The following is a 24,007-nucleotide window of genomic DNA, read 5'->3' as shown; positions in this document are numbered from 1 at the left end:
CCCTCCTTACCTAGGACCTCCACGTAGAAATGTCTCCTGGCCTCCCCAGCTATGTTGCTGGCCAGGCAGGAGTAGTGGCCACCATCCTGGGCTTGTGCACGGCTGAGTCTCAGCACCCAGCCCCCTGGAAGTCAAGGAGCAGAGAGGTCTCAGGGCCCTGATCCAGGCACCAGTCCATCCCAGCAGTGCTCCTGCAGGGCTAGAGCTCTGCTGCATTTACACCCATCAGCATTGGGGCAAAATGTGTTCCCAAAGCTCCCATCTCTCACAGCATTCATGCCTGATCCCTGACCTGAAAGCACATGCGTGTACTCGCTGGGCGTGATGGGAGCACCATCCCAGGACCAGGTGACTGTGGGCAGAGGAACACCAGTGGCCTCACAGGTCAGTGTCAGGGGTCCATGCAGAGACACGGTGACATTGGTTGTCATTCCCGATCCTTGAATGAACTCAGGAGGAACTGGAGATGCAGAAAAGGATGGAAATCCATTTGCAAAGCAGTCCCCAAGACAGCAGAAGAACGAAGAAAACCGAGTGAGTAAACCTGGCTTGTTCCCACCCTCCTGCTTTACAGTTTGAGGACACAAGCCCAGAAGACCATGAGAATCATCTGAAGTTGTCAACTTTAAAGGCGTTATGGGATGGGTGACTTACAGCAAGTACGTGCCACCTACCTACACTCTGAAGCCCACGCTTACAGATGTGACACCAAGCTGGCCACACACCCCAAGCCACCTCAGGCCTTTTCCAGCTCAAGTGCTTGGTACCTTGACCCATGACGTTTCCCTAAGTCCTTGGAAAGTAGATGACTTTATGCAGTGTGAGATGGTCTGCTCTAATGACCCTGGAAAGAAACTCCAGCCTGATGAAGCCAGTTCTACAGCTATGCTTAGAGCATCCCCCTTCTGACTCAAGATCTTCTGTGTGCTGGGTTGACCGAGACCTCCATGTCATCTTGTTCTCCACACTCGTGCTGTGCGACATCACCACCCTCTCAAGCCTGCCTGCACCCATACACCCCAGCCACCAGCCCTGTCCCGTACCCCTACCATGCACCGCAACGTCAAACTGTCTCCACTCCTGCCCTGCCGCATTTGTCACCAGGCAAGCGTAGCGTCCCGCATGGGCCACCTCCGCCTTGGGGATGCGCAGCCGCCTCCCCTGCTCCGTAAACAGGATCCCGTCCCCACTGGCCACAGGCTGCCCATCCTTCACCCACATCACCGTGGGCAGTGGTGTCCCCGTGGCATCGCACTCCAAAACTGTCTCACCAGCCTTGATGACAGAAACCTTCTTTGGGGCTTTGCTGCTGCTCTGGATCGTTGGCAGCGCTGTGGGGCAGAAGGACACAGGGTGGAGGTGACATTCACAACTCCCTTGGTTGTATGCAAGTGGATGTATGAACGCCATGGGTCTGGACGGCGGCAGCAGGAGGGTGAAGCAAATGTGAGGGGGGGGGAATTAGTGCAATTGGGCTGCTGGAATGAAAACCAGCTGTAATCAGCTGGAAACCTGGAGGGGCAGAGCTAACCCAGCTAGCAGCAGCCTTTCCCAAACACCCAAGGCAGCGGCCAAGGGCTGTGAAATTTTGGGTCCAGATAGACCATGCATTGATACCACGGCACCTTCAACCTCTGTGTCTCTGGACCCCACTGGCTCACCGTGCACCTCCAGGTGATGCGCCTTGCTGCTGCTGCCAGCGGCATTCCTGCACTCGCAGGTGTACATCCCCTTGTCCACCAGCCGTACCTTCTCAATGTAGAGCATCCTCCCTCCCGCAGATACCGGCTTTGGGCTCCCAGGTTGGGCAGAGAGGGGCTCACCTGTCAGGGAAGGACACAACAGCCACTCTCAGATTACCATCAGGACCAATTCCCACCCAGAAGCTGGATGCTGCCCAGCATGAAGCACTCCTTGTTCTGAGGAGACCAACATCTGTCTGGTGGGTCAACATGTGTGTCAGGAGGGATGAGGCCGAGGAGCAGGACCCTACCGTCCTTCAGCCAGCTCAGGGTGGGGAAGGGGATCCCATGGCACTCGCAGGCCAGCCTGATGGACTGCCCCTCCAGCACGGACACGGTGTGAGGCTCTTCTGAGGAGAAGGATGGGGGCACTGCAGGGGGCAAGAGGAGAGGAGAAGCTCGCTAATGGCACCAGACAAGAGGAGAGGGGCAGCTCCCTGCTGGAGCTCTGTCCCGCTGGCTACACACCACCCACGGCTCCGCTGGGCTTCACACAAAGAACCAGCAAGCCTCCCCTGCACTGGCTCCATGTGGAAACAATAATCTTGACTCTCCAGCTATTAAGCAAGTGATGCTTTTAATTGCACGTGGCCCACAGCAGAGGATGACCAAGCATCCCGCGCCAGCCACACAGGCAGGCCAAGCCCAGGTTGGCCAGACACAGCCTTATTAGGTAGCACTGCTTACTGGGAAGGTTACCTAACTCTTTCCATTATCGGATGCTGTTCTCAGTTGCTCATAAATACAGCTGGCTGGAAAACGGTAACTCCTTCCCATGAGGGATATCAGTTTGTAGAAGAAAAAACCCAACACCCAGAAACCCCAGAAAAACAAAAACAGCAGAACCCAAACAATCCACCCGAGCCAGGACACCAGACGTGCAAACGTTTCACTGGGAAGGGATCGCAGGAACAAGCCCGGAGCAGGAGAACTGGAATTTCTCCACTCTCTGGCTATCTGCCTGCAGGACTTCCACCAACTGGCCTCGAGCATTCCTGAGAAAAGCCAGACCCTGGCTTGGCCCCTGCCGCTGCGGACACGCTGAATGGACCAGGAGGCTGCAAGGATGCTTGAATCAAGTGAGCAAAAGCAGCCGGTGCCCATCCTCGCAGCAGCCTGGGAATCACCACTGGCATCCTCCCGACTTGGACAGGGGCAGAGCCAGGGGGACAATGCCTGCAGCAACTCCCGTGCTGACCAAGTGCAAAGAAAGGACAGAGAAGCCCTGGCAATGGCAAGGAAATCCCCTTGCTCTCCTGCCCACATTTTGGAGAGACACCTCTTCTGCATTGTCACAGAAATCTCACCCCAAGACTCATGCAAACATTGGCTTTTTTCTCCTCTGACATCCATTCTGGTGGGGATTCCCTACCACCTCCAGCTCCATCGTCTTGCAGAACTCTAATATTTTGGACTTAATGTTTTCCAAGCCAGTCAACTATCCCAGGTAAGCATTATACATATAAATAAATGGTATATAATATAGTATGTATGTTTGTATATATATATATAAACACATACACACACACACTCTCTCTCTCTAAATATATTTATTATGTATCTATATATGTGTGTGTGTGTATACCCCTGATGGTCTATGTCAGCCACAGCAGCCCTTACCCCACACGTCAAGGTTGTAGTGTCTCTCCAGGTGGCCTGGTCCCTGGCACGTGTACCTGCCCACATCCTGCAGGGCAGCTTGCCTGATCTGCCAGAGCAAGCAGAGGCACTAAGATGCTGGACCCACCCGGCCCCTTCATGGGGGGATTTTGTACTGGCAGAAGCCATGGGGACAGGGTCAGGATGAGACCTGGGAGCTGGGACACCTCCCAGGGGTGGACAGGGGGAGACAGGGGTTCTTAAACGGCCTGATTCCCCTCCCATCCTCTGCAATACTCCTAAGTGTCACCTGGAGCACAGTCCCCTCCACCGACAGCTCCAAGCCCGGCTTTGGTGTGAGCAAGTTCCCGTCCTTCAGCCAGCGGGACCCCTGAGGGGGGACCCCGGGAACTGTGCATTCCAGTGTCACTGGATGGTTGACAATGACAGAGACGTTCTCCTCCTCGCCCAGGGCAGTGAGGGGCACTGGAAAACAGATTGACAGGGCAACACCTTCCCTGAGCCACCCCCTTTGGTACCCCTCCCTCCCCAGGGCTGGTCCCCCACAGCCCCACACACTTGCAAGGGGACAGCAGAGCGGCCCCATAGTCCCGAGCACCACATCCAACCCCACAGCCGTGCTGGTGGGAAGGGGCTGGGGATGCACAGGGGTACTTACACCTCACTTCGAGGGTGACCTCACATCTGTCCTCCCCCACGGCACTGCTGGCTACACACGTGTATGTCCCCGAGTCCTGGAGGCGAGCGGTGGGCAAGGACAGCACGCGCCCACCGGAGAGGATCTGTGCTCCCCACGGAGCAGAAAGAGCCCAGATGAGCACAAAACCAGAAAAACTCTGGCAGCTGGGCTGCAAGTCAGCACGCAGGAACAGGGATGAGGGCATAAGCCTGCCTTGAGCCTGTCCTTGTCACATCCCGGGTACCCTCTGCCCATCCATGCCCCTCATGGCAGGAAAGCCCAGCACGGAGCTGAGCAGGTCCATGCTCCCATGGACCAAACATGGGGCAGGTCCGGGCAACATTGCACCTGCTCAGCTCCAGCAATTGGGTTTTTAGAAGTCAGAATATGGAAAAGAAGCGTAATCCTGGTGTCTCCAGTGAGCCCCCCTCCATCAGGAGCTGTCTCACCTCTGGGCCACCTGCCACCATGTTGGGCACTGGATTGCCATCCTTCAGCCACAGCAGCACCGGAGCTGGGGTCCCCGTAGCATCACACTCCAGTGTCACCAGCTCATTCACCATCACTGTGAGGGGGCTGGGGCCAGCTGTGATCCGAGGGGGCACTGGTGGGGGGGCAAAGAAATGTCACCAGGAGCAGCAGAGTGCAAAAGGGATGGGGTGGGTAGGACAACCATGGTGTGGACCAGGCAATACTCATCCATGGGGCCATCGTTTTCTAGGACATTATTTGGAATGAACATGGCTGGAATTGCAAGCAGGGTTAAGGAGAGGGGCTCTGCTAAAGCCATCTTCCAGGGATGTGTCCCAAGGCTGGGTCCCATGTACACACGAGATGCTGGAGGATGGAAGCCCCCAGCTCTCAGGCAGCCACAGCCCTTCCCCTGCTTGGCATGGACTCACCAGTCACCTGCAGACTGTACCAGAGCTCAGTGACACCGGCCACGTTGGAGGCCACACAGCGGTAGCTACCAGCATCAGAGAGCTGGGCATGCTGGATCTCCAGGTGCTTCCCATCCCTGGAGAGGGTCTGGCCTGGTCCAGCCAAGAGCTGCTCATGCCCCTTGTACCACGTGATGTCTGGAGGGAAGCAAGAAGTCAAGCGGTGAGGAGCTGCTGCCCCTGTCACCAAAGGGACACAGGGAAAGCCCCATGAACACATGAGCAGGAGCCAAGGGAGAGGATGGACTCACCAGGAGCGGGCAGCCCCGAGGCCAGGCACTGCAAGGACACTGTACCATTCTCCAGGACAGCCAGGTCCACCACGCTGGGTTCAATGTTGGGAGGTACTGCAATCCAGCACACCCAGTCATCGGATCTGAGTGGCCCAAGCCAGCTGCAGCCACACAGTGTGGTGCCGTGGGGCATGGCCGGGCTCACCAGGGGCTCTCAGCACCCACCGAGTCCTGGGAGAGCAGCAGCTGGGGACCAGGGCTCGCTCCCCACTCTGGGAGGGGACCATATCACCACATGGTGACACTGCTGCTCCCCAAGTCGGCTAGCAGATTTGTTACCCACCCCAGTGAGATATTCATCCTTCCTGGGCAGAGATCTCCGCTCCCTGCCTGATTTCACACCCAACACTTTCGGCATCACAACCACTGATGTTGACCAAGGGGTGGTCTGGCCAGAGGGGAAACGGGGCCAGGGGTAAACCCTCCACTGGGAAGTGCCCATCAAAGATGGATGCTATGTTTTACCATGGTGTCACTGGCCATCAGCTCTCAGCCTCATTGGCAAAGGGCAAGATCCCAATGGATCAAGCTACTGACTCTACACCTCCCAAAAAGCGGCGCCAAGAACATCCACACCTTTAGCCAGCCATGTTCTCCCTGACACATGGAAGGAATAGTGAGCCTCATCCCAGATGTTGTACTCACCTTGAACCAAAACCTGCACCTCCGCCTGGGCCACTCCTGCCCAGTTGCTGCCCTGGCAGATGTAGACCCCTTCGTGACCAAGCCCCACGCGGGCGATCAGCAGAGTCCCACCATCCTCGGACACCACCACACCGTCCTGCTCTCCCAGTGGACGCCCATCCTTCAGCCACCTGTGAGGAAGGGGACAGAAGGCAAGTCCTTGGTCTGTCCTGCCACCACCCACCCCCCATTTCGACCCAGCAAAGGAGTGAACAGTGGGGTGCTGGCAGCAAGGACTGTCCCCTTGTCACCTGGAAAGGAGCTGGCAGTACCCAGATCGTTGGGCAGAGCAGGATCCCAGGGGCATGGAGCAGGAATGGATGCCTCCCATGCTAAGGGACACCCCAAGTCGGAGGTCCCCATGACCCACCCTGAGCTCCCATCCCAATCTCTGCCATAGCTTTGTGTGCTGGGCTGAAGAGCACCCCCGGGGAGTTACGCAGCCTCTAAGGGAGGTCAGGGGAACTTGGGCAGGACCCACCACCCTGCAGCACTCACCGGATCCGGGGTGTGGGGTTGCCCATGGCACGACAGCGAATCCTCAGGGATTCGTTGGCAACAGCTGTCAGGGGACTTTCTCCATCACCGATCAGCAGCTGCGGGGGGACTGGGGAGAAAGGGGACATCAGGTTGGGACCACCCTCGGACCCTGGCACATGGATGTGGGAACAGCCAAGGCTTGGAGGGTGCAGGAGCCTGGTGGTACATTAAGACCCAAGCCCACAGGAGGAGCATTTTAAACAGCACATGTGAACCTTGGACATGCAGGCTGTAGCTGAGTGAGGCGTTCCCCGCAGCATTTGTGGCCGTGCAGGTGTAGAGGCCGGTATCTGTCACCTGGGGCTTGGCCAACCAGAGGGACCCCGAAGGGAGGACACTGTAGCTTGGGGAAAAGGGAGCAGAAAAGCTGGATGGGAGGAACAGCCATGTCATCCATCACCACCTATCACCTATCATCCATCTCAGCTAAAGGCTGAGAGCCCACCATCGTCTTGAGACAGCCAAGAGAAGGTCCCGAGGGCCACCTCCTGCACAAGGAGGATGGCAAAGTCGTCCGTGGGTGCAAACCCCCTTTGCTCAGCTCCTGTATGAGCTCAGCACAAGACAGCAGCGAGAGCCACCCACTTGGGGATGAAGGGTGACGGGGCTCCCCATGGAGCACAGCCCCTGCAGCTGGAGCTGGCTGTGCACTCGCTCCCAGCACTGTTTGTGCTCCACAGACATAACATCATCTCAGCCCACGGCTGCAGATTCCTTCTCACGTGCTCCCATAAATCACCCGGGCACGTGAGGACAAGCACGTGAGATGTGGGGAGCAGCACAAGTCAACTGGGAGCAGCCACAGGAAACAAGACAAGACAAGAGTGACAAGGCAACACAGTCCCTTCAAGGGCAAAACCAAGACACCTTCCTGTTTCCCCAGGCCATAGCAATCCTCAGGAGTGCAGAAAGAAATTATTAACTTCAAGATCAAGGCCCACAATTCTACAGAGCCACTTCCAGCATGATGCTAATGTACCACAAAAAAAAGAAAGCATGTCTTCCTTCCAAGAGGGAAGACCAAGACGCTCAAACACGTATCCAACCACTCTCCAGGTTATCTCCTCCCATCAAATCAGATTAAATTACTGTCTCATGCCTGACATCAACCTCAACACCATCAAAAAATGAATTTGGGCCTCCAGAAGTCCCCCACTGAAACTGAACTGTCCTAGTGCAGATAAAGCCACCAGGAGCATTTCAATGCCTAAAGCCCATGAAGTCCCCTGATATGTGGGCTGCGAGGCAGCGGAGGCTGCAGCATCCCCAACCTCCCCAGATGCCTGTCCTCCTCCTCTCCTCCTCCAGACCTCAAAACTCCTCCTCGGTGCCCTGCAGCCACCTGGTCCAACATCTCCCGCAGGGATCCACCATCCCCAGGCCTGTCCTTGGCCTCACCAGCACCGTGACGGCACAAGGCAGGAATGTGCATGAAGGCGGATGGGCGAGTGGGGCCAAGGAGCTACATTGGAGCCGCCTTCTCTTCTCAACCCCAGCCCCGTGTCCAGGGCAGGCACGCAAAGGGTCAGGAGCAGCTGCTCCATCCCAGCAGATGTTTGTATAATGGAAAAAAAGCCTGGTGGTTCTTGCTCTGCTCTTCAAGGAGAGCAGAGCTAATGCCATGCCTCTTGGCTGCCTCAGCTCCTGCCAAAGCATTGAGCATTGGCCACTTGGTGCCAGGGGTGGCCTTCACATCTCCCTACCAAGCAGCTGAGTCCCTTCATGGACCGAGCATCCCCCCTGAGGAGACACACAATCCCAAGAGGTCGTGGCCCCAGCACCCACAACTCTCCTTACCTCGCAGTGCCGAGAGGCAGCGGCTGGGACTCCTGGGTCCACACCACCAAGGGAGGGGGATAGCCATGAACCTCGCAGGGCAGGGTGGTCTCCTGCCCAAGCACAGCCAGGATGGTTATGGGGTCTGATGTTTGCGATCCGTTCACACTGATCCTGGGCTTTGCTGGGTAGAGAGGTAGTGTGGGTATGTTTCAGGTGCCCCACAGCCCTCATTGCTGCTCTTCCCATCCCGCAAACCCATCTGGAACCTGGCTAGGTGACCCAGGGAAGCCAGGAGAGTCCCAAGGCCATGCTCCCCCTGCCAGTCACCCTCTGGAGCTGCTTTACTGGGAGCTGGTACAAGAGCCAGTCCCGGGCACTCACTGCTGACAGAGAGCTGCACCTCCCGGCTGGAGAAGCCTGCTGCATTGGTAGCTGTGCAGAAGTAGGTTCCAGCATCCCTTAGGGAGGACGATGGAATCCGGAGGGTCCCATCAGGGTCAAGGTGGTAGCGTGGGCTCGGTGAGATGGGCTCTGTGCCCTGCAGAAGAAAGGGAAAGGAGGAAGGAAGATAGCAGTGACTCTTCCATGAGCTGAGCATCCCAAGGGAAAGAAGAGGGCTCTGGACCCATCAGAGTGGGCTACCTCCCGGTCCCAGCTTCCCAGGGCACTTGATGCCACCTCCCTGGGCAGCCACAGCTACACTAGCAAGCTATGTTCCCTCCAAACACGTTACCCTACAGCCTGGCTGGTAGGAGGACAGCATCCTGCCAGTCCTTGTCACCTACCTTTGCCCAGGTGACAGCAGGGGGGGGCACGCCAGTGGCATTGCACCGCAGGGTGACATCCGCTCCCTCGGTGGCAGTGACAAGGACAGAGCCAAGCTCAATGCTGGGAGGAACTGGGAAGGAAGAGAAGCACCTCATCCTGCATGGCCAGGGCCATGTCCACCAAAGAGAGCAGTGCTTTGCTGCTTAAGACCAGAGGGCATCCGTTCTCCGTACACCCCCAGAGCAGGGACACCAGGCACCCTGCCACTCACCGTGGACGACCAGGGACACGTCCTGCCTGTGTGAGCCAAGGGCATTGGTCACCTCACACGTGTACCTCCCCGCATCCCCCTGCAACGCCTGGTCCATGTGCAGGCTCCCGTCAGCCTGGATGGAGTAGTGGCCACTTGGGGCTAACTGGGCATGGGCAGAGAGCAGAAAGCAGGACAGACCAGGGGGTCAAACATCACTATATCACTGTGTCTTTGGGAAATCAATCCTTCAGAAGTAAGAATGCCCTGATGCAGTGACGAATCCACTCTACCCTCCCAACCCAAATGCTCCCCTGGCATCTTCCACCAGCAGCTTCAGCCCCAGGCAGTTGGGGCACCCATCCTGCAGCAAAGTCCCCGCCACAGGGCTGTGCTTGCAGCTGCCCACCCACCATCGTGGTGGGTGCAGAAGCCTCACCGGCTGCCCATCCTTCAGCCATCGGCGGGCTGGGAACGGCCTCCCGGCCAGGATCACACAGGGCAGTGACACGGGCTGGCCAGGGAGCGCACGGACCACAGGGGATGCCAGAGCTATTTCTGGGGCTGCTTGAAAGAAGGGAAACAATATTAATTGGAGACAAACTGGCTGGGAATGCTCAGGAGAACAGATCTGGATCGCTTTTCTTCCAAGGTCCAGACATTGGCTCGGCACCAGCCGGCTCCGACATTCAGCCCCCCCCCACTAATTTGGGGATATTCATCTACAGTTTGGGTTCAAGTGCGTGTCAGTGCATTAAGCCAAAGAAGTGGAAGGGCATTATCCAAACCCTGCGCTGGCGTGGGATTTGCTGGGCATTCACCACAGCCAGCCCAGGAACTGACGTGGCTGCTGCTCCCTCACCGCTGGCACAGCCGGTGCTGGCAACAGCCAGGATCAACACACCAACAAAAGCACGTAAAAGCAAACCGTGTCCAGTGACCACGAGCTTGACCTCCGCTTGGATTTTCCCAAACTCGTTCTGGGCTTTGCAGATGTAGACGGCTTGGTCATCCAGCGAGGCGCCTGGAACACGGCAGGGAGAAACCTGAGCTTGGTGGGGCTGGAGAGCCCCAAGCAAGCTCCAGGACAGGGTGACACCACCTTCCCCAGCCCCACCACCACCTCTGAGGGGGGAGAAACCCCACAGCGCTGGAGGCTTGTGGGCTGTTACAGCACGGCTCAGCTTGCACAAGTAAAAAGTGCAAATAAACCCACCATGTCAATGGTTTATTACTGCAAAAAGAGTGGGCACGGGGGGTAACCCCACTGCTGGGACACCAGCCTGCAGCAGGCAGGGGGAGAGCACCCAGGGTGACATCCGGGTGGGATGCCCATGTGTGCTCTCCATCACTCCAACACACGCTTGCACGCTCAGCGTTCTTACTGTTGATGAGGAGCTCGGCAGCCTCCAGCTGGCTGGAAACACCAGGCATCCCGTGCCAGCCCGTCACGGGCTTCCCGTCCTGCCGGGACCAGGAAACCCGCGGCAGGGGAGAGCCCTCAACACGGCACAGCAGGCTCACGCTGTCCCCAACCTCCACTGCCACGTCCCCCAGGGGCTCGGGAAAGTGTGGGGCAGCTGGAGGAGAGAGCAGTGGAGAAGGGGCTCAGGCAGGTCTGACACCCCTGTGTCCCCATAGCCAGCGTGCACAGCCCAGCCTGGAGAAGAGACAGGGCTGCAAAACCCACAAGACAGGTAATCCTGAAAAGTTATGAGATGATTGACTTAAAATGTTTGGTGTTTTTCCAAAGCTGTCATAGCCACTGCAGTTTCCATCCCTTTCAGTTACACTCAGCATTTCTCTGGCTCAGGAAAACCTCTTACACTTTTCCACCGTTAACTGCTTCAAGCCCCACTGTCCCCAACTCAGAACCTCCTCTCCTTCTCCTCCCCAGGCTCTCCCATCCCTCCTGCCTCTCGTGGGAAGCCCTGAGCAATGTCTGGTTGGAGTACATGGATTTCCAGACACACAGAAGACAGCCCCCGCCTCCACCTTATCCCACTAATTGCATTTGGACCCCTGGTCTTGCCCCAAGCCATCATGTCCCTTGCAATAGCATCTGCACCAGCCTTCTGCCACTGCTTGAGCCTCTTCCCTCCTCCTGACCCTTGGAAATCCCACCAGGCTTCAGCCTGCTTGTACTGAGCACTGACACTGGGAAAACCCGGGAGCTGGGGGCACGAGGAGCCTTGGGAAGCAGCAAGTGGGAGCTGAGCCAGGAGGGAGTGTGGTGGAGATGGGCTGGAGCGCTCGGTGGCACCCAAAAGGAGAGGCAGCAACTTACACCCCACGTCCAACATGGTGACATCAAAGGTGACGCCAGCCTCGCCGAGAGCTTCACAGATGTACTGCCCTGCATCCTCCTCCTGCACCGCCTGCAGCCTCAGGATGGCACGCTGGGTGCCGGGTGGGAACGCCGCCACCACCTGCTCGCCTGCCCCGAGACCCCCCACATCAGCACCCCGAGTGCCCCCGGGGGTCCCTTCTGACGTCGGTCCAGGGACCCCACGTGTGACATCCCTGCAGGGTGGCAGAGGGTCCCTGGTGCACAGAAGGGGTGTGTTCCCCAGGTCTGTCCCAGTCTCACCTTTGTACCATGCGATGTGGGGTGGGGGCATCCCCGAAACCCAGCACTCCAGGGTCACGTCTTCTCCCACCAGTGCCTTCAGGCTGGGGGTCACAGCCAGGATGGCAGGAGGCTCTGTGCCGTGGAGAGAAACAGCTTTGGTGACTCCTTGCAGTGCTGGGTGCAATGCCATTCACCCCGAGGGCTCCCCAGAGCCCTGGGAGCTGCACCCCAACACCCTCCATCACAGACAGCCCCGTCCCATAGCTCGCGTGCCACAAGGTCCCAGCCGGCAGCCAAGGGACAGCAAGGAGGGATATTAAATCCCTCCTGCGGCGGCTCTGAGCCCAGGCCCTTCCCAGATGCTGCTGGCTGGCGGAGAGCGGGTACCGGAGAACTCCAGAGTGATGACTTGTTCATCCCAGCCCAGGGCACTGCTGGCGTAGCAGCTGTAATTCCCCGCATCCTCCGGGAGGGCAGCCCCGATGTGCAGGGTACCCTGAGCATCCGTGAAAACCCTGCGGCAAAGGGGGAAAGAGAGGGAGAAACGAGTCCTGTGAAAATAAGCCGATGAAAAATGAGTTGAAATAAGTGAGTGGGCTTAAAGCCATCCTGCACATGTGGTAAGCGCCGGGCATTTGAGAGATGCGGGTTAGCACTTAAAGCCAGCTCCATCAGCTGCTGTGGGGAAGGACACTGCTTTGAACCAGGGGAAGGCATTGAGAATTGGGCTTTTTCATCTCCAAAGTAGAAAAAAACCTTCCCGAGAGTCCACTCCAGCACTCACAGCCTGACACAGGCAGGGAGGTGGAAGCCAAAAAGCAGAAGAAATTAAGGGGAAGCACAAGGAGTATTTTGAGGCTTGAGCGCACACCAGGCGTGCAAAGCATCTCAAGTCCCCCTCAGTGGGGACGGTGACCTGGATAAGGCAGGATGGCTTAAAAATAAATATATGAAATTAAGTGCAGCAGCACTCCAACCATCTCAGTGCACGGGCTGGGGATATCGCAATGCCTTCCTCTTTTCAGAGCCATGGGCAACCCCAAGCCCCCCTCCTTCAGCCCATGCATTACTGCGAGGGGAGCACCATCCTCAGCGGGGCAGGGGGGACGAAGGCACCCCAGTCCTCACGGGTTACCTCTCATCCTGCTCCACATCCCAGCCCCAGCGCTTCCAGGTGGTGTGGGGCGGGGGATGGCCCCCAGCCGTGCAGTTCAGCCGCAGCTCCTGGTCCCTGCTGAAACGCTGGGGGCTGGAATCGACCTTCACCCACGGTGCCTCTGCGTGGCACAGGGTTGGAGAAGGGTTCGTCTCCTGGTGCCATCGGCCGCCCACCCACGGGGCAGGGCAACACCCAGGCCAGGGTCCCACATGGGGCAGAGCCTACCCTGGATGAAGAGCCAGAGGGAGGCGGTGGCAGTGCCGTGGGCGCTGCGTGCCACGCACTCGTACAAGCCCCCGTCCCCCAGCTGCACGCGGCTGATCTCCAGTGAGTGGTTCTGCAGCAGCCTGGTCCGGCCATCCCCTGGCTGTGCCGCCTTCCCATCCCAGCTCCACGTCAGGTTGTAGGGCACGTTGCTCAGAACCGGGCAGGACATGACCACGTCTTGGCCCGGTGAAGCTGTGATGTTGCCTGGGGCCATGAGACGTGGCGGTGGCTCTGCAAACACGGCACATTGGGGTGAAACAAGCCCATGCCCAGCTCCCGGAGACCCTCAAGCATCGAGGCATGGCACAAGCAATCCCCACCTGAGACAGAGACGTAGGCACGAGCCCGTGTCACCCCGACCTTGCTTGTGGCTGTGCACTCATAAAACCCTTCATCGCTCTTGGACACCACAGGGATCAACCAGCTGATGTTCCCCCAGCTCCTACAAAAAGGGAGACTACATGGTCACCCCCAACCCATGGCACCAGAGCTGGGGCCACCATGCCACCACTCTGCTCCAAACCCCTGGGACTCTTTTCCATCCAAGCCAGGCAAATGATGTACCCTCACTCCCCAGAGCATCACACGCACACATCCCTTGGGATTTCCCTCTGCTGCCTTGGGATGCTCAGGACTTGCAAGCACCCAGCCAGCACACAGCATCCCCCTGCCTGGGGGGGCACAGCTCAGGGGGCTGTTACTGTCCATATGGGTCCATCGTGGAGCCCACTGGGCCAAACCAGACGCTCACCTGAAGACCTGCTCGCCCCCGAGCTTCCTCCTACCACGGCTGAGCTGCAGGTGGAAAGGGACCTCACTCTGTGCAGAGCAGGAGATCAGCTGTGGCTCGTGATTGTAAGCCTGGATCTTGCTGGAGATGTTCACTCTGGGTAGACCTGGAAGTGGTTGGGGACACGCACATGTATAACACTCCTCAGGAGCTCACCAAGAGCTGCACTGGGAAGTAGAATAAAAAAAAAATATCCAAGCAGAAACCAAAGCAGAGGCACGGCTGGAGCCTCTGGTCCCTTCTCAGCACCTTTGGGGTGCATGGGGACCACTCACTGGGGACCACGCTGGTGTAGGTGACCCCGGAGAGGCGGTGCAGAGGGTGACCCTGGGCATCTTCACCCTTCACCTTCAGCAGAAAGTCACCCGGGGGGACGTGGAGCTGTGAGCCCACCCAGAGCTGCCCTGAGGAGGTGTTGGAGAGGGGTCGCATGGGCAGCGAAAGGAGAGCATGGCCAGAGGTGTTGAAGAGCTCAATCTCCTGCAAGTGCCCAGGCGGCTTTAGACCGGTGCAATTCACCACCACGGAGATTGGCAGACCTGGAGAGAGGGAAGGGGAAAAACAAGCCATCCAGGTTCCCGGCTGCAAGAAGCCCAGACACAGCATCCACTCCCCTGGGCAGCACTAGCCTCACCCTGCACCGGCCGCTCCCCGGGCTGGCCGGCATCAAAGTCCGGCTGGGTGGAGAAGCTGGCTTGAAAATTAATGTTGCTGATGCCCGTGATCCTCAGCGAGTGGCGGCCGCTGCTCTGGGTCTGGAAGCAGAGCAAGGGGTATGTGCCAAGGGCCAGGGATGGGAGAGGCGGCAGCCAGCCCCTTCCAGCCCGCTCAGGCATCCTCTGCCTGGTTGGAGGTGGATGGGGGGAAGCCCGCGCCTGGCAAAGCTAAATATCCATCAGGGGTTGGGTAGGAGATGTTCAGGGTCTGCCACCAGCCTACCGTGACCGACCACATCCCTGGCTCGTGGGGCTCCATGGCCACCACCATGGCAGAATTGGGGATGCTGAGCAGTTCTTTCAGACCTTGGCCTTTCTTGAGGACCTTCCCTGCAACAGCAAGTGAACCTCTGGGATGGGCAACCTGGGTCCATCTCCTGGTCCCAGCAGCCATCCAGGAGCCCTCCACCCAGGGCTCATCACAGCGCAGAGCCCATCACACAGCTCTCGCAGCCAGGGCAGCAGAGAAAACCCTCCTAAAACCAGAGGCAAAGCCAGCCCAGGAGGAGAGCAGGGCAGATGCACTTGGTGCTTAATGAGGGCTTTGCAGCTCATTGCTTTTCCATTTAAGTTTTCAGCTCAGGGTTTGGGGATCCCCAGGCCTGCAGCCCTGACCTGAGGGCTCTCTAGGAGGCAAAGCATCACCCCCCAGCCCACTCCCCTCCTCTGGGCTCCTACCTGCTGGATCCCGGACCTCGATCCCTGGAGCAGGACCACTCAAGGAGATGGTGACCTCCTTCAGACTAGGGTCAAAGGGGACAGGCCACATGTGCTCCCCACCATCCTCATGATCCGTGGACAGTAAGTGGACTTTGGCAGCCTGGATGGCCTCTTCCACCCACTTCAGCACCTGGGGACACATGGGGGGAGGATTAATCCAGATTCCCCCTTGCCATCAGGCACGGCCATTTCAGGAGCAGGTTGTCAAAATCTCAGGCATGGCTGCCAAATGGTGCCCAGGTGAGTGACCAGCCCCAGCTGGGTCTGGTGAGTGCCAGCACGAGGGTGGCACGGGGATGGTGGGCAGGAGCTGATGGCCCTGGCTGAGCCCCCCTTGCTACAAGCAGGTGCAAAAGGAATTGAGTATTTTGGTGTAATTGTTATTGCCAGGTGGCTCCTGCTCAGCTGCTCGGGGTAGTCACATTATTACCCCCCAGCTCGCTCATGGGAATAGAAAACATTTAAACACATAACTGCTGGAGGCTGACTATGGGCTGTTGCTGTGGGTCTGCTGCCCAGTAACGAGCAGGAAAGCACTTTGATCTTCCTCAGATCTCCAAGATTTCATGCCTGTCAAGATCTTCATGGAGAGGGACAGGCGGAGGGGCTACTCTCCCTGAGGCCAGGCCACCCACCCTATTGCCAGGGTGCTGAGAGCAGCAGGAGCACCCCAGCTTCATCCTCAGCCCCAGGAAAACACCTCCCCTCCACAGGGGCAGACAAGTTGGTTCATCCCAAGGATCACACAAGTAGCCCAGCAGCAAGCCGGAGAGCAACCAGCCTTCTCCATCCCTCACTTCGGTTTCAGGCTGAAGCAGAGCTCCCAGAGCAATCTGGAGGTGCCTTGGGCACAAGGATTAACCCCAGGAAAATAAAAGAGCAGCCAGGCTGGACCACACACACCTTGGTCACCCTGTCCCTGCTCCTGCAGGTCTCCCTACTCACCTCTGTCACCTGCTGCTTGTCCAGGTGGAAGATCTGCCCGGAGCTGGTGGCAGCGATACGCTCGTACACACGGTACCCAGGGTGGCTTCTGTCCCCGCAGTCCCCTGTCAGCACGAACACCACCTGCCACAGCAACGCTCCCCGTAGCATCACACACAGCCGCGGGGGGTCTGTCCATCCCAGGGAGGGGGCGCAGCCACATCAAACAGCCCCCAGGACATCAAACCAGCCCAGGGGATGCGAAATTCACCCCACTAACGGGCAGCGCAGGGGGGTTTATTTGCTGCAGCTCACCTGGGTCTGCTTGTGCTGTAGCAGCCGCAGCAGCTCCTCCTGCTGCTCGTAGTCCTTGGCCCGAGCATCCGAGAAGACGTAGACAAAGGAGCCGGGGTGGGAGACCTCCACGGCCAGCCTGATGGCTCCCACGCTCATCTCCGGGCAGTCCCCGCCGCCCTGCGGCACACAGGGAGGGATGTGGCACAGGCACCAAGCCACCCAGTGCTCAGCCCTTTCCCTGCTGGGCTCCCGGCAGGATCCCACCCAGGGTCTGCTCGTGGGGAGGAATGGCACCAGTTTGCTGGAGTCAGCCCAAGAGCAGATGATGGTATCTCCTCAGGAACAGGCAGGATCATAAGGACCCGTCCCCGTCTCACCACTAATGATGACTAAACCACCCATTTGGGGACCCAGACTCACAGAAGCCCCTGGCTTCCCACCAACACCTTTAGCGGGCACATTCATGCCCACCCCAGCTCGTCACCCTCCACATGGCAGCAGAACCAGCCACCATGGGCAAGCGCAGAGGCACAGGGAGGACCAGCTCCTGCTTCCATGGGGCTTTGCACCCCCAAGGGCTGTGAAATAATTTGCAGCCGCAGCTTTACACCTCCCACCAAAACACAGCTGCATCCAGAGGGAAGCGCCACAGGGATTTTAGCAATGCACGGGAGACAGGGATGGATAAAGCATGATCAAACTCCCGGAGGGTGTTTCAGCTGGCAGAATGCAGCTGAAATAGTTTAAAAAATAAATAAATTTTAAAGCACAAGCTACTTTCAAACAGCACTTAAAGAAGAAGAGATTTTTTTGGTTCCATGGAGAGTGCGCAAACTCTCCCAGGGAGAGCATTCCCACTTTGGGACAAGAGCTGTGAACTGAGAGCTCTCTGCCGTATCACAGGAGCCTGGGGCTCAGTGCCAGCGTTACCCCCCCCTCCACTCCCACCCTGGTGTGGTCAACCCCAAGCCCCTGCCACATTCCTGGGGGACACCAGGGAGCAGGGATTGCTCCTGGGACCCACCACCATGCAGGAACGCAGGGCCAGGCTTCCCATCAAAGCCGCAGGGCTGAGGATGCCTACCTGGACGTGAAGCTCCCGCAGGTGCCGCTGGAAGAGCCGGGGGTCCGCAGTGAGGGTGACGGGTCCCACCTCTGCAAGGACACCGGCACCACTGCCTCAGCCTCCTGACCACCGGCACCAGCCTCCTCCGGTGCCACACTGCCAGCAGTCCCAAGCACCCACCCCAGCTGAAATACCCTCATATGGCCCGTAAGAGATGGGGTTAAGCATCTACCCCGGCTTGTCACTGAAGGAGATGTGGATTTGGGCACACTGGCCCCGTGCCGCATGCCACAGCCTGCTCTCGGCCAGGGTGAGCTGCAAACTGATGCAGAAACCCATTTTACTGCCTCTGCCTCCTTCCCTGCAGCGATTTTCATTGAAACTCGGTGTTTCTGCTGAAAATAAAGGCTCGGCCCCGCTCTCCTTGTAGGGGGTTGGGGCTCTTTTGGAGAGGAGCTGCTATTTCTGGGTGTGCACAAAAATCCCAAGGCAAGGACTGGGACAGAAAGAAATGATTCTGGTGCTGCAGTACGCTACCAAAACCTCTCAGGGAGTGGCACTTTTATTGAGGAAACCTGAAAATAAACTGTGGACTTGTACAGAAATGCCCCCCCTCCATGATTAGACCTGGGAGATTGGAACAGGCTGGAAGTCGAAAAGCCCCCCAACAGCGGGTGCCAGCATCACTGGGATTAATCCAGTGAGAAACAGCTTGTCCTGTGCCCCCGGGGCAGCTTGGGGACAGGGGCCCCTGCCTAGCAGGATGCCCTTGAGCTGCAGCTCACTCTGTGCTGCCCTCCCCATCGCAGCAGTCATTAAAAACAGGGAGAAGGGACACTGTAGGCACTTGGAAAGTGCATGTTTCAGCCCCAAACCCAGCCAGCATCACACCCCAGCTCCCCGCAGCCCCGTCCCCCGGCGGAATACATGCCCTCACCCTGTCCCAGCCCTACCTGGGTCGTGGAAGGGCACCAGCGCGTAGTTGCTGATGGGCTTCGTGCTCCGGCTGAGTGTCCTCTCCAGGATGCGCGAGGCCCCGTCCATCACCTGGACCAGGTCATCGTACATGGAGCCAGTGACATCGAAGACGAAGGCTAGGGTGGCCCCCACTGTGCCGGGGGGGAGCTCAGCAATACTGGGTGCCAGCAGCAGCCATAGACCCAAAAACACCCCTCCATGGGGTGGCATCATGGGGGGAGACCCTCAGATGCTGGGGATACCCCTTCTGTCCTCACCCCGCTCCTTCACCCAGACTCCCAGGGCACTGTCCCCGCACCAGGGAGGGACACAGGGTGCAAGGGGCCAGATGTGGTGGGGACAGAGCAGGGACCCTGGCTGGGGGACGCCCAGCCGCCCGCAGCTGCGGACCTGCTCCTCCAGCACTCGACTTCTGGGAGGGAGGGAGGGAGAACAGGACTTTTGGAGCCAGCGGCGTGGCAGGGAGGTGGGTGGGAGCTGGAGGAAGCTGGGATGGGGATGCAGGGATTGGGAAGCAGGTCCTGCAGCCCATAGGACTGTCAGAAACACTGCCCAGGCCCCCTCCCCGGCTTTGACCCCCCTCTCCCCGGCTCAGAGAGCCCCCTGCTCTGCCAGGGGAGCTGGGGGTTAGGGGAGGACACGGGGGCTCACAGCTGAGCTCCTGCGGGGAAACCCTGCCAAACCACAGCAGGGGGGAGCAGAGCCAGCTGTGAGAGGGACCCCGAGGAAGTGACACCCCCCCCTCTGCCAGGCAAAGGGCTCTCCCTGGAATAGGGACCAGCAATGGGGCTGGGGGGAGGGCCCGGGGGGGCTCCCCAGCACACCAGGAACAGGGAGCAAACAGCCACGTAAAGTGCAGACAAAGCCGGAGCCAGGAGAAGGGCTGGGAAAGGCAGCCCTTGGCCGGGAAAAGCAGCCCTTGGCTGGGAGCTGTGGAGCTTTTCCTGGCTCCCCCTGAAGCGGAGCGCTGAGCTCATGGCCGCTCCAGAGGGATGCTCTGCTCTTGCTCAACTCTCCCCCCGCGGGACCCGGGGAGCAGCCGTGGCCAAGGGCCGGCTCCAGGTGAAGCTGCGCACCAAGGGGCGAATCCTGCCCCGGGCTGAGCACCCTCTCCTGCCCCCAGCACCTCACTGGTATCAGACCCGCTCCTCCCAGGCACAGGGGCTGGGGGACATTGGGGACCACCCATCCCATGTCCCCACACACGGGACAGCGAGACCCTCTTGTGCATCCCTCTGACCCATGGGTCCCTGCAAGCCTGGGCTCAGGCCAGCACAGTCCCAGGGTAGGTGAGACCGGCCCCCCCTCCCTTGCAGCAGGGCAGAGGGGGCAGCCACATGGCTCTTCTGCCCCACAGGGCTGAGCCATGAGCTGTGCTAGTGGCCTGTCCCCCTCCTGTCCCACAGCCAGGGCTGTATACTTGCATCCAGCTACCTACCTGCAGCCCCTTGTCCCCCCACCAGGCTTTGCACCCCCAGCCCCACACACACTGCAAGCTCAGGGGGGGTCCCCCACCCCACAGTGTCACCAAACCTACCACAGAGCACCCCCAGCCGTTAACCCTGCGCCCCGACTCCATCCTACCCCCCCCCCCCCCGGCAGGGAGCACTTCTCTCCAACGATGCTGGCACCCAGAAACCCCAACAGCTTCTCCCCATCACCAAATTAACCGCGGCCAGCCCTTCCCAGACCCACCAGTCCCAGGAGCACCTGCACTAGCTGGGATTTAACCCCTTCCTTGCTGGGGGTTAAAGCCCAACAAAGCCAGGCACAGCCTCTGGGTAACTACTGTGGTTCAGAGCCTGCGCCCGTCCTCGCCCGCTCCCCAGCACGGGGGATAAATCCCCGGGTGCCCCCCACCATGTGCTGGCACAAGGCACCTCCGAACAAAACCCCCTGTGCAAACACAGCCTCCTTGTTTAGGGCATCTCCTCTGGCCTCCCGAATATAATTAGTCAGCCTCGTTAGGGGAGCAAACAAATGAAGATGGGCTGGCAGGGAGGCCTCACGGCGCTCGTTTCCGGAAGACTTGGCAGGGCAGAACAGCAAACACGATCCCGCTGCACGTGAAAAGCCTAATCCAGGCTGCGAGCCCCCCTGCTCGCCCAGCCAGCCATGGGGGGGCTGCCGAGGGGCACCTCCGTCCCGGGCTGTGAGGCACAATTATGAGATATTAATATCAAGCTTCCTCCATGGCCATTGCAAGCCAAAAGGGACCCGACGGCTCTCAGCTCGCTGCATCGACAAGGAGGAGACGGGGACGGCGCAGGCGGACACAGCTGCAAGTGGCTTTGCTGCAAAAGAGAAATAAAAGAGAGGACACAGGCACTGGGGGGGGGGATAAGACCTGGCAGCAGAAAAGCTGTGTTTGGGCAAAGGGAGGTGGAAGGAGTTGTGTTACAGGGGTGAATGGTCTCCGACGTGCCCCTGGCCTGGAGCTGAGACCTGACAGCTCATCACAGTGCTCCCCCGTCTGCCTGCCAGCACAGCAGCTCACAGCATCCCTGTTTGCAGCCACAGGGCCCAACCACCGCTCGCTGCCGGTGCCACTGCAGCCCCCATTCAGGGCACGTGGCACCGGTGGGTCGGACCCCCCCCAGCCCAGCTCCTGGCCCCCATGAGCACAGGGACAGCTTTAGGGGCCGCAGGAGGCAGGGAGCCTGACCCGTGTGTCCCCCCAAGCCTGCCTGCCTTCCCCTCGCAGCACATCACAGACCACGGGTGCTTCGTTACTGTCATTAAGCTTTTATTTCCACTGTCACAAAATTCCTGGGTTTTGTTTTGTTTTCTTTTGTTTTTTAAACTGTTTTGTTTGCTTGGTTTGCTCTTGAATTCATCTCAAGACAAGGCAGCAGGGCATGCAAGCCGAGACACCGGCACGGACGCACAAACAGGCTTCATCTTTACAAACGAGGCTCTTTGCTGGAGCTGCTGTTTCTCAGCCCGGGGCTCGGCTGCCCCCCCGGGCAAGGATCCCGCAGGACACGGCACCCGGACCCGGGGCTGGCGGCAGCAGGATGGAGAGAGAGAAGGGAAGGATGGCTTTCCTGCAGTGCCGCTGGAACAGTTCGAGGCTGGCACATGCGACTGAGACCCCAAAACTGCTCTGCAAGGAGACCCCCAAGCTGCTGCACCAAGACCGGGCTCAGCATCTCCCTCCTTCACCCCCAGCCCTCGCGCCTGCCCTGCCGACCACCAATACCCCCTCCCCTCCAATGTCCCCGTGAAAGAAGGGTGGCTGATTCCCTCTCAAAGTGCCCCAGATCCCCCCCTTTACCCTGGGGTTGGGGACAGTGGGACAGCAAGCTAGCTGCGGGTCACCCATCCATCCCATCCAACCCTCCCTGACCCTAAATATATGGGAAGAGGGCAGCTCTGCCAGTGATTTCGGTTGCCCCCGTGCCACGCCTGGCCCTGCTTTGAAGCCAGCCCTGCTCCAAGTGGGGCTTGGCCCGAGACCCTGAGACCCCTCTACCCCTCGGGTTAGCGGTGGCTCCGGGATGGGGGGTACCACAGCCTCAGCATCCCCCATCCAACTGGGATGCAGTGTCCTGATGGCACAGGAGGCAGGCACCGACAGGCATCTGCTTCTGCACGGTCAGGTAAGATGCAGTTGGTACCCAGCACAAACTGGGCTTGGGGTCCCCCATAAGCAAATCCCCCCCCTCCATGAAGCTGGTGGGGAGCGCTCCTGGGGGCCACCCAGCCTCATTACGAATCGCAGCAATTAAGGGGCTGCCCCAGAAGAAAAAAAAACCAGCTTCGCTTCTCTCTCTTGGGTCCTGGTTTGCGCCGTGATAAGAGAGTGGGGGGAATCTGCCCCCAGAGCCTTCTCCCACATCCTTGCTCTCAGTGGGGGGGAAACAGCTCAGCCCAGCCCAGCCCAGAGCTCAAGGAAAGACAGTTACAAAGCAGCAACAGTCAGCGCACAGACAGAAAAATGGAAAGAAAAGAAAGCACAGACACGGCATTTTAATGGGGCAACACCGACGGGGACAAATGAGAGGCGGAGGGGGGACACGCCACAGTCGCCAGGGCCCGACCCTCGCCTCTGCCTGGCCACTCTTCGGGTCCCCGGCCCATCGCCAGGGCTGCAGCTGGCTGGATTTCAGACAGGCATCAGGAACCCGCGTATAAACGGAAAGAAATCAGGTCTTGTCGGCTGTTCACTTTTAATAATTACCAGGTGTAAAAAAAAAAAAAAAGACTGAAATTAATTCGTCAGCGATGTAAACTCCGACCCAGCGGTGCACGCCCCGCTCCCGCTGCTCCACACGTGCCTGATGTTTGGCAGCTCCTGCCAAACCCGTCTGGTCGCAGCCGTGAGCCGTATCCGGCACTCCGGGCACAGGCATCGACCCGCTCCAGAGAGGATATGGCTCACCCAGGCCATTTCACTGGTGGGGAAACTGAGGCACGAGGAGGTTAAGGCCAACATTTCCAAGCGTGAGATGCTTCAAGCCTTTTTTTTCAGCGGTACCCAGAAGCCGCAGATCCTGGTGATGTTCAGGAGTCGGCGGCCCTCGATGCTCCCCAAAGGGAGGCCAGAAGCATCCAAGCCAGGGTCCCAAGTCTGCAGACAGGGGGAAATACCGGGGCCAAAATGATTTGCCTGGGGACGTTTGGCATGCCAAGAGCGGGGTAGGACAGTCCCCATGCTGGGACGTGGGACAAGAGCCAGCCCCGACCCTGGAGGAGGGGCCTCTGCCCGGGAAACTCATCACCACCACAAAACCAACAGGGTCCTCATCAGCCAGAATAGAACTTTTGAATACGGGCAAAAAAACTTTTTTTTCCTTTTTGCTCCTTTTTCTTTTTTTTTTTTTTTTAAATGTGCAAATATTTAACAAGGGGCGAGGGAGGACGAGGCGTTGGGCTCCATCCCTGAGCCCGCCAGCAGCAGCGACAGCAGGAGGTTGCTGGCGATGACACTGAATTTTGGGATTTAGGGGGTCTGACGCTCTCCCAAGCCAACGCTGGTCCCTCACCCACGACGGGGGCCACACATCCTGCTGCCCTTGCAGGGCTCCCTCCTCGGTGAGACGCCAGCGAGCAATGATGGAGCTCAAAGCGTGGCAGGTCCTCCGAAAATTGAAGGCCTTTCGGGGGAAAGCGTTAGAGCAAATGAGGTTTGCCTTTAGCTGGGAATTATGTCAAACATCGTGGGGTCCATCATTTATCAGCGGAGGCGATTACAGCAGCGTCACATTCATTGGGAACAT

At 58.8% G+C, this 24,007-nt stretch overlaps 1 protein-coding gene across 1 annotated transcript in view; it reads right to left on the bottom strand.

Moving 5' to 3' along the window:
* HMCN2 (hemicentin 2) overlaps positions 1 to 18,995 on the bottom strand; it is a 37,020-nt gene extending 18,025 nt beyond the window's left edge. Inside the window, exons 1-32 of the mRNA XM_074161065.1 lie at positions 18,761 to 18,995; positions 17,826 to 17,896; positions 16,760 to 16,918; positions 16,466 to 16,588; positions 15,479 to 15,650; positions 15,024 to 15,130; positions 14,719 to 14,839; positions 14,360 to 14,623; positions 14,046 to 14,190; positions 13,615 to 13,736; positions 13,253 to 13,525; positions 13,004 to 13,145; positions 12,256 to 12,383; positions 11,887 to 12,000; positions 11,584 to 11,733; positions 10,682 to 10,876; positions 10,225 to 10,320; positions 9,736 to 9,860; positions 9,318 to 9,462; positions 9,064 to 9,176; positions 8,660 to 8,816; positions 8,297 to 8,459; positions 6,715 to 6,842; positions 6,458 to 6,566; positions 5,921 to 6,090; positions 5,234 to 5,329; positions 4,944 to 5,120; positions 1,994 to 2,113; positions 1,662 to 1,823; positions 1,050 to 1,331; positions 293 to 460; positions 11 to 124 (exon numbers count right to left, since the gene is read on the bottom strand). Coding sequence (XP_074017166.1) covers positions 11 to 124; positions 293 to 460; positions 1,050 to 1,331; positions 1,662 to 1,823; positions 1,994 to 2,113; positions 4,944 to 5,120; positions 5,234 to 5,329; positions 5,921 to 6,090; positions 6,458 to 6,566; positions 6,715 to 6,842; positions 8,297 to 8,459; positions 8,660 to 8,816; positions 9,064 to 9,176; positions 9,318 to 9,462; positions 9,736 to 9,860; positions 10,225 to 10,320; positions 10,682 to 10,876; positions 11,584 to 11,733; positions 11,887 to 12,000; positions 12,256 to 12,383; positions 13,004 to 13,145; positions 13,253 to 13,525; positions 13,615 to 13,736; positions 14,046 to 14,190; positions 14,360 to 14,623; positions 14,719 to 14,839; positions 15,024 to 15,130; positions 15,479 to 15,650; positions 16,466 to 16,588; positions 16,760 to 16,918; positions 17,826 to 17,896; positions 18,761 to 18,995 — 4,846 coding nt within the window. The remainder of the gene's footprint in view (positions 1 to 10; positions 125 to 292; positions 461 to 1,049; positions 1,332 to 1,661; positions 1,824 to 1,993; positions 2,114 to 4,943; positions 5,121 to 5,233; positions 5,330 to 5,920; positions 6,091 to 6,457; positions 6,567 to 6,714; positions 6,843 to 8,296; positions 8,460 to 8,659; positions 8,817 to 9,063; positions 9,177 to 9,317; positions 9,463 to 9,735; positions 9,861 to 10,224; positions 10,321 to 10,681; positions 10,877 to 11,583; positions 11,734 to 11,886; positions 12,001 to 12,255; positions 12,384 to 13,003; positions 13,146 to 13,252; positions 13,526 to 13,614; positions 13,737 to 14,045; positions 14,191 to 14,359; positions 14,624 to 14,718; positions 14,840 to 15,023; positions 15,131 to 15,478; positions 15,651 to 16,465; positions 16,589 to 16,759; positions 16,919 to 17,825; positions 17,897 to 18,760) is intronic.
* Positions 18,996 to 24,007: the final 5,012 nt, after the last annotated feature.

Source organism: Numenius arquata, chromosome 19, assembly GCF_964106895.1.
Source record: "Numenius arquata chromosome 19, bNumArq3.hap1.1, whole genome shotgun sequence".
NCBI classification, from domain to species: Eukaryota; Metazoa; Chordata; class Aves; order Charadriiformes; family Scolopacidae; genus Numenius; species Numenius arquata.
This window is presented reverse-complemented; position numbering and strand designations above follow the sequence as displayed.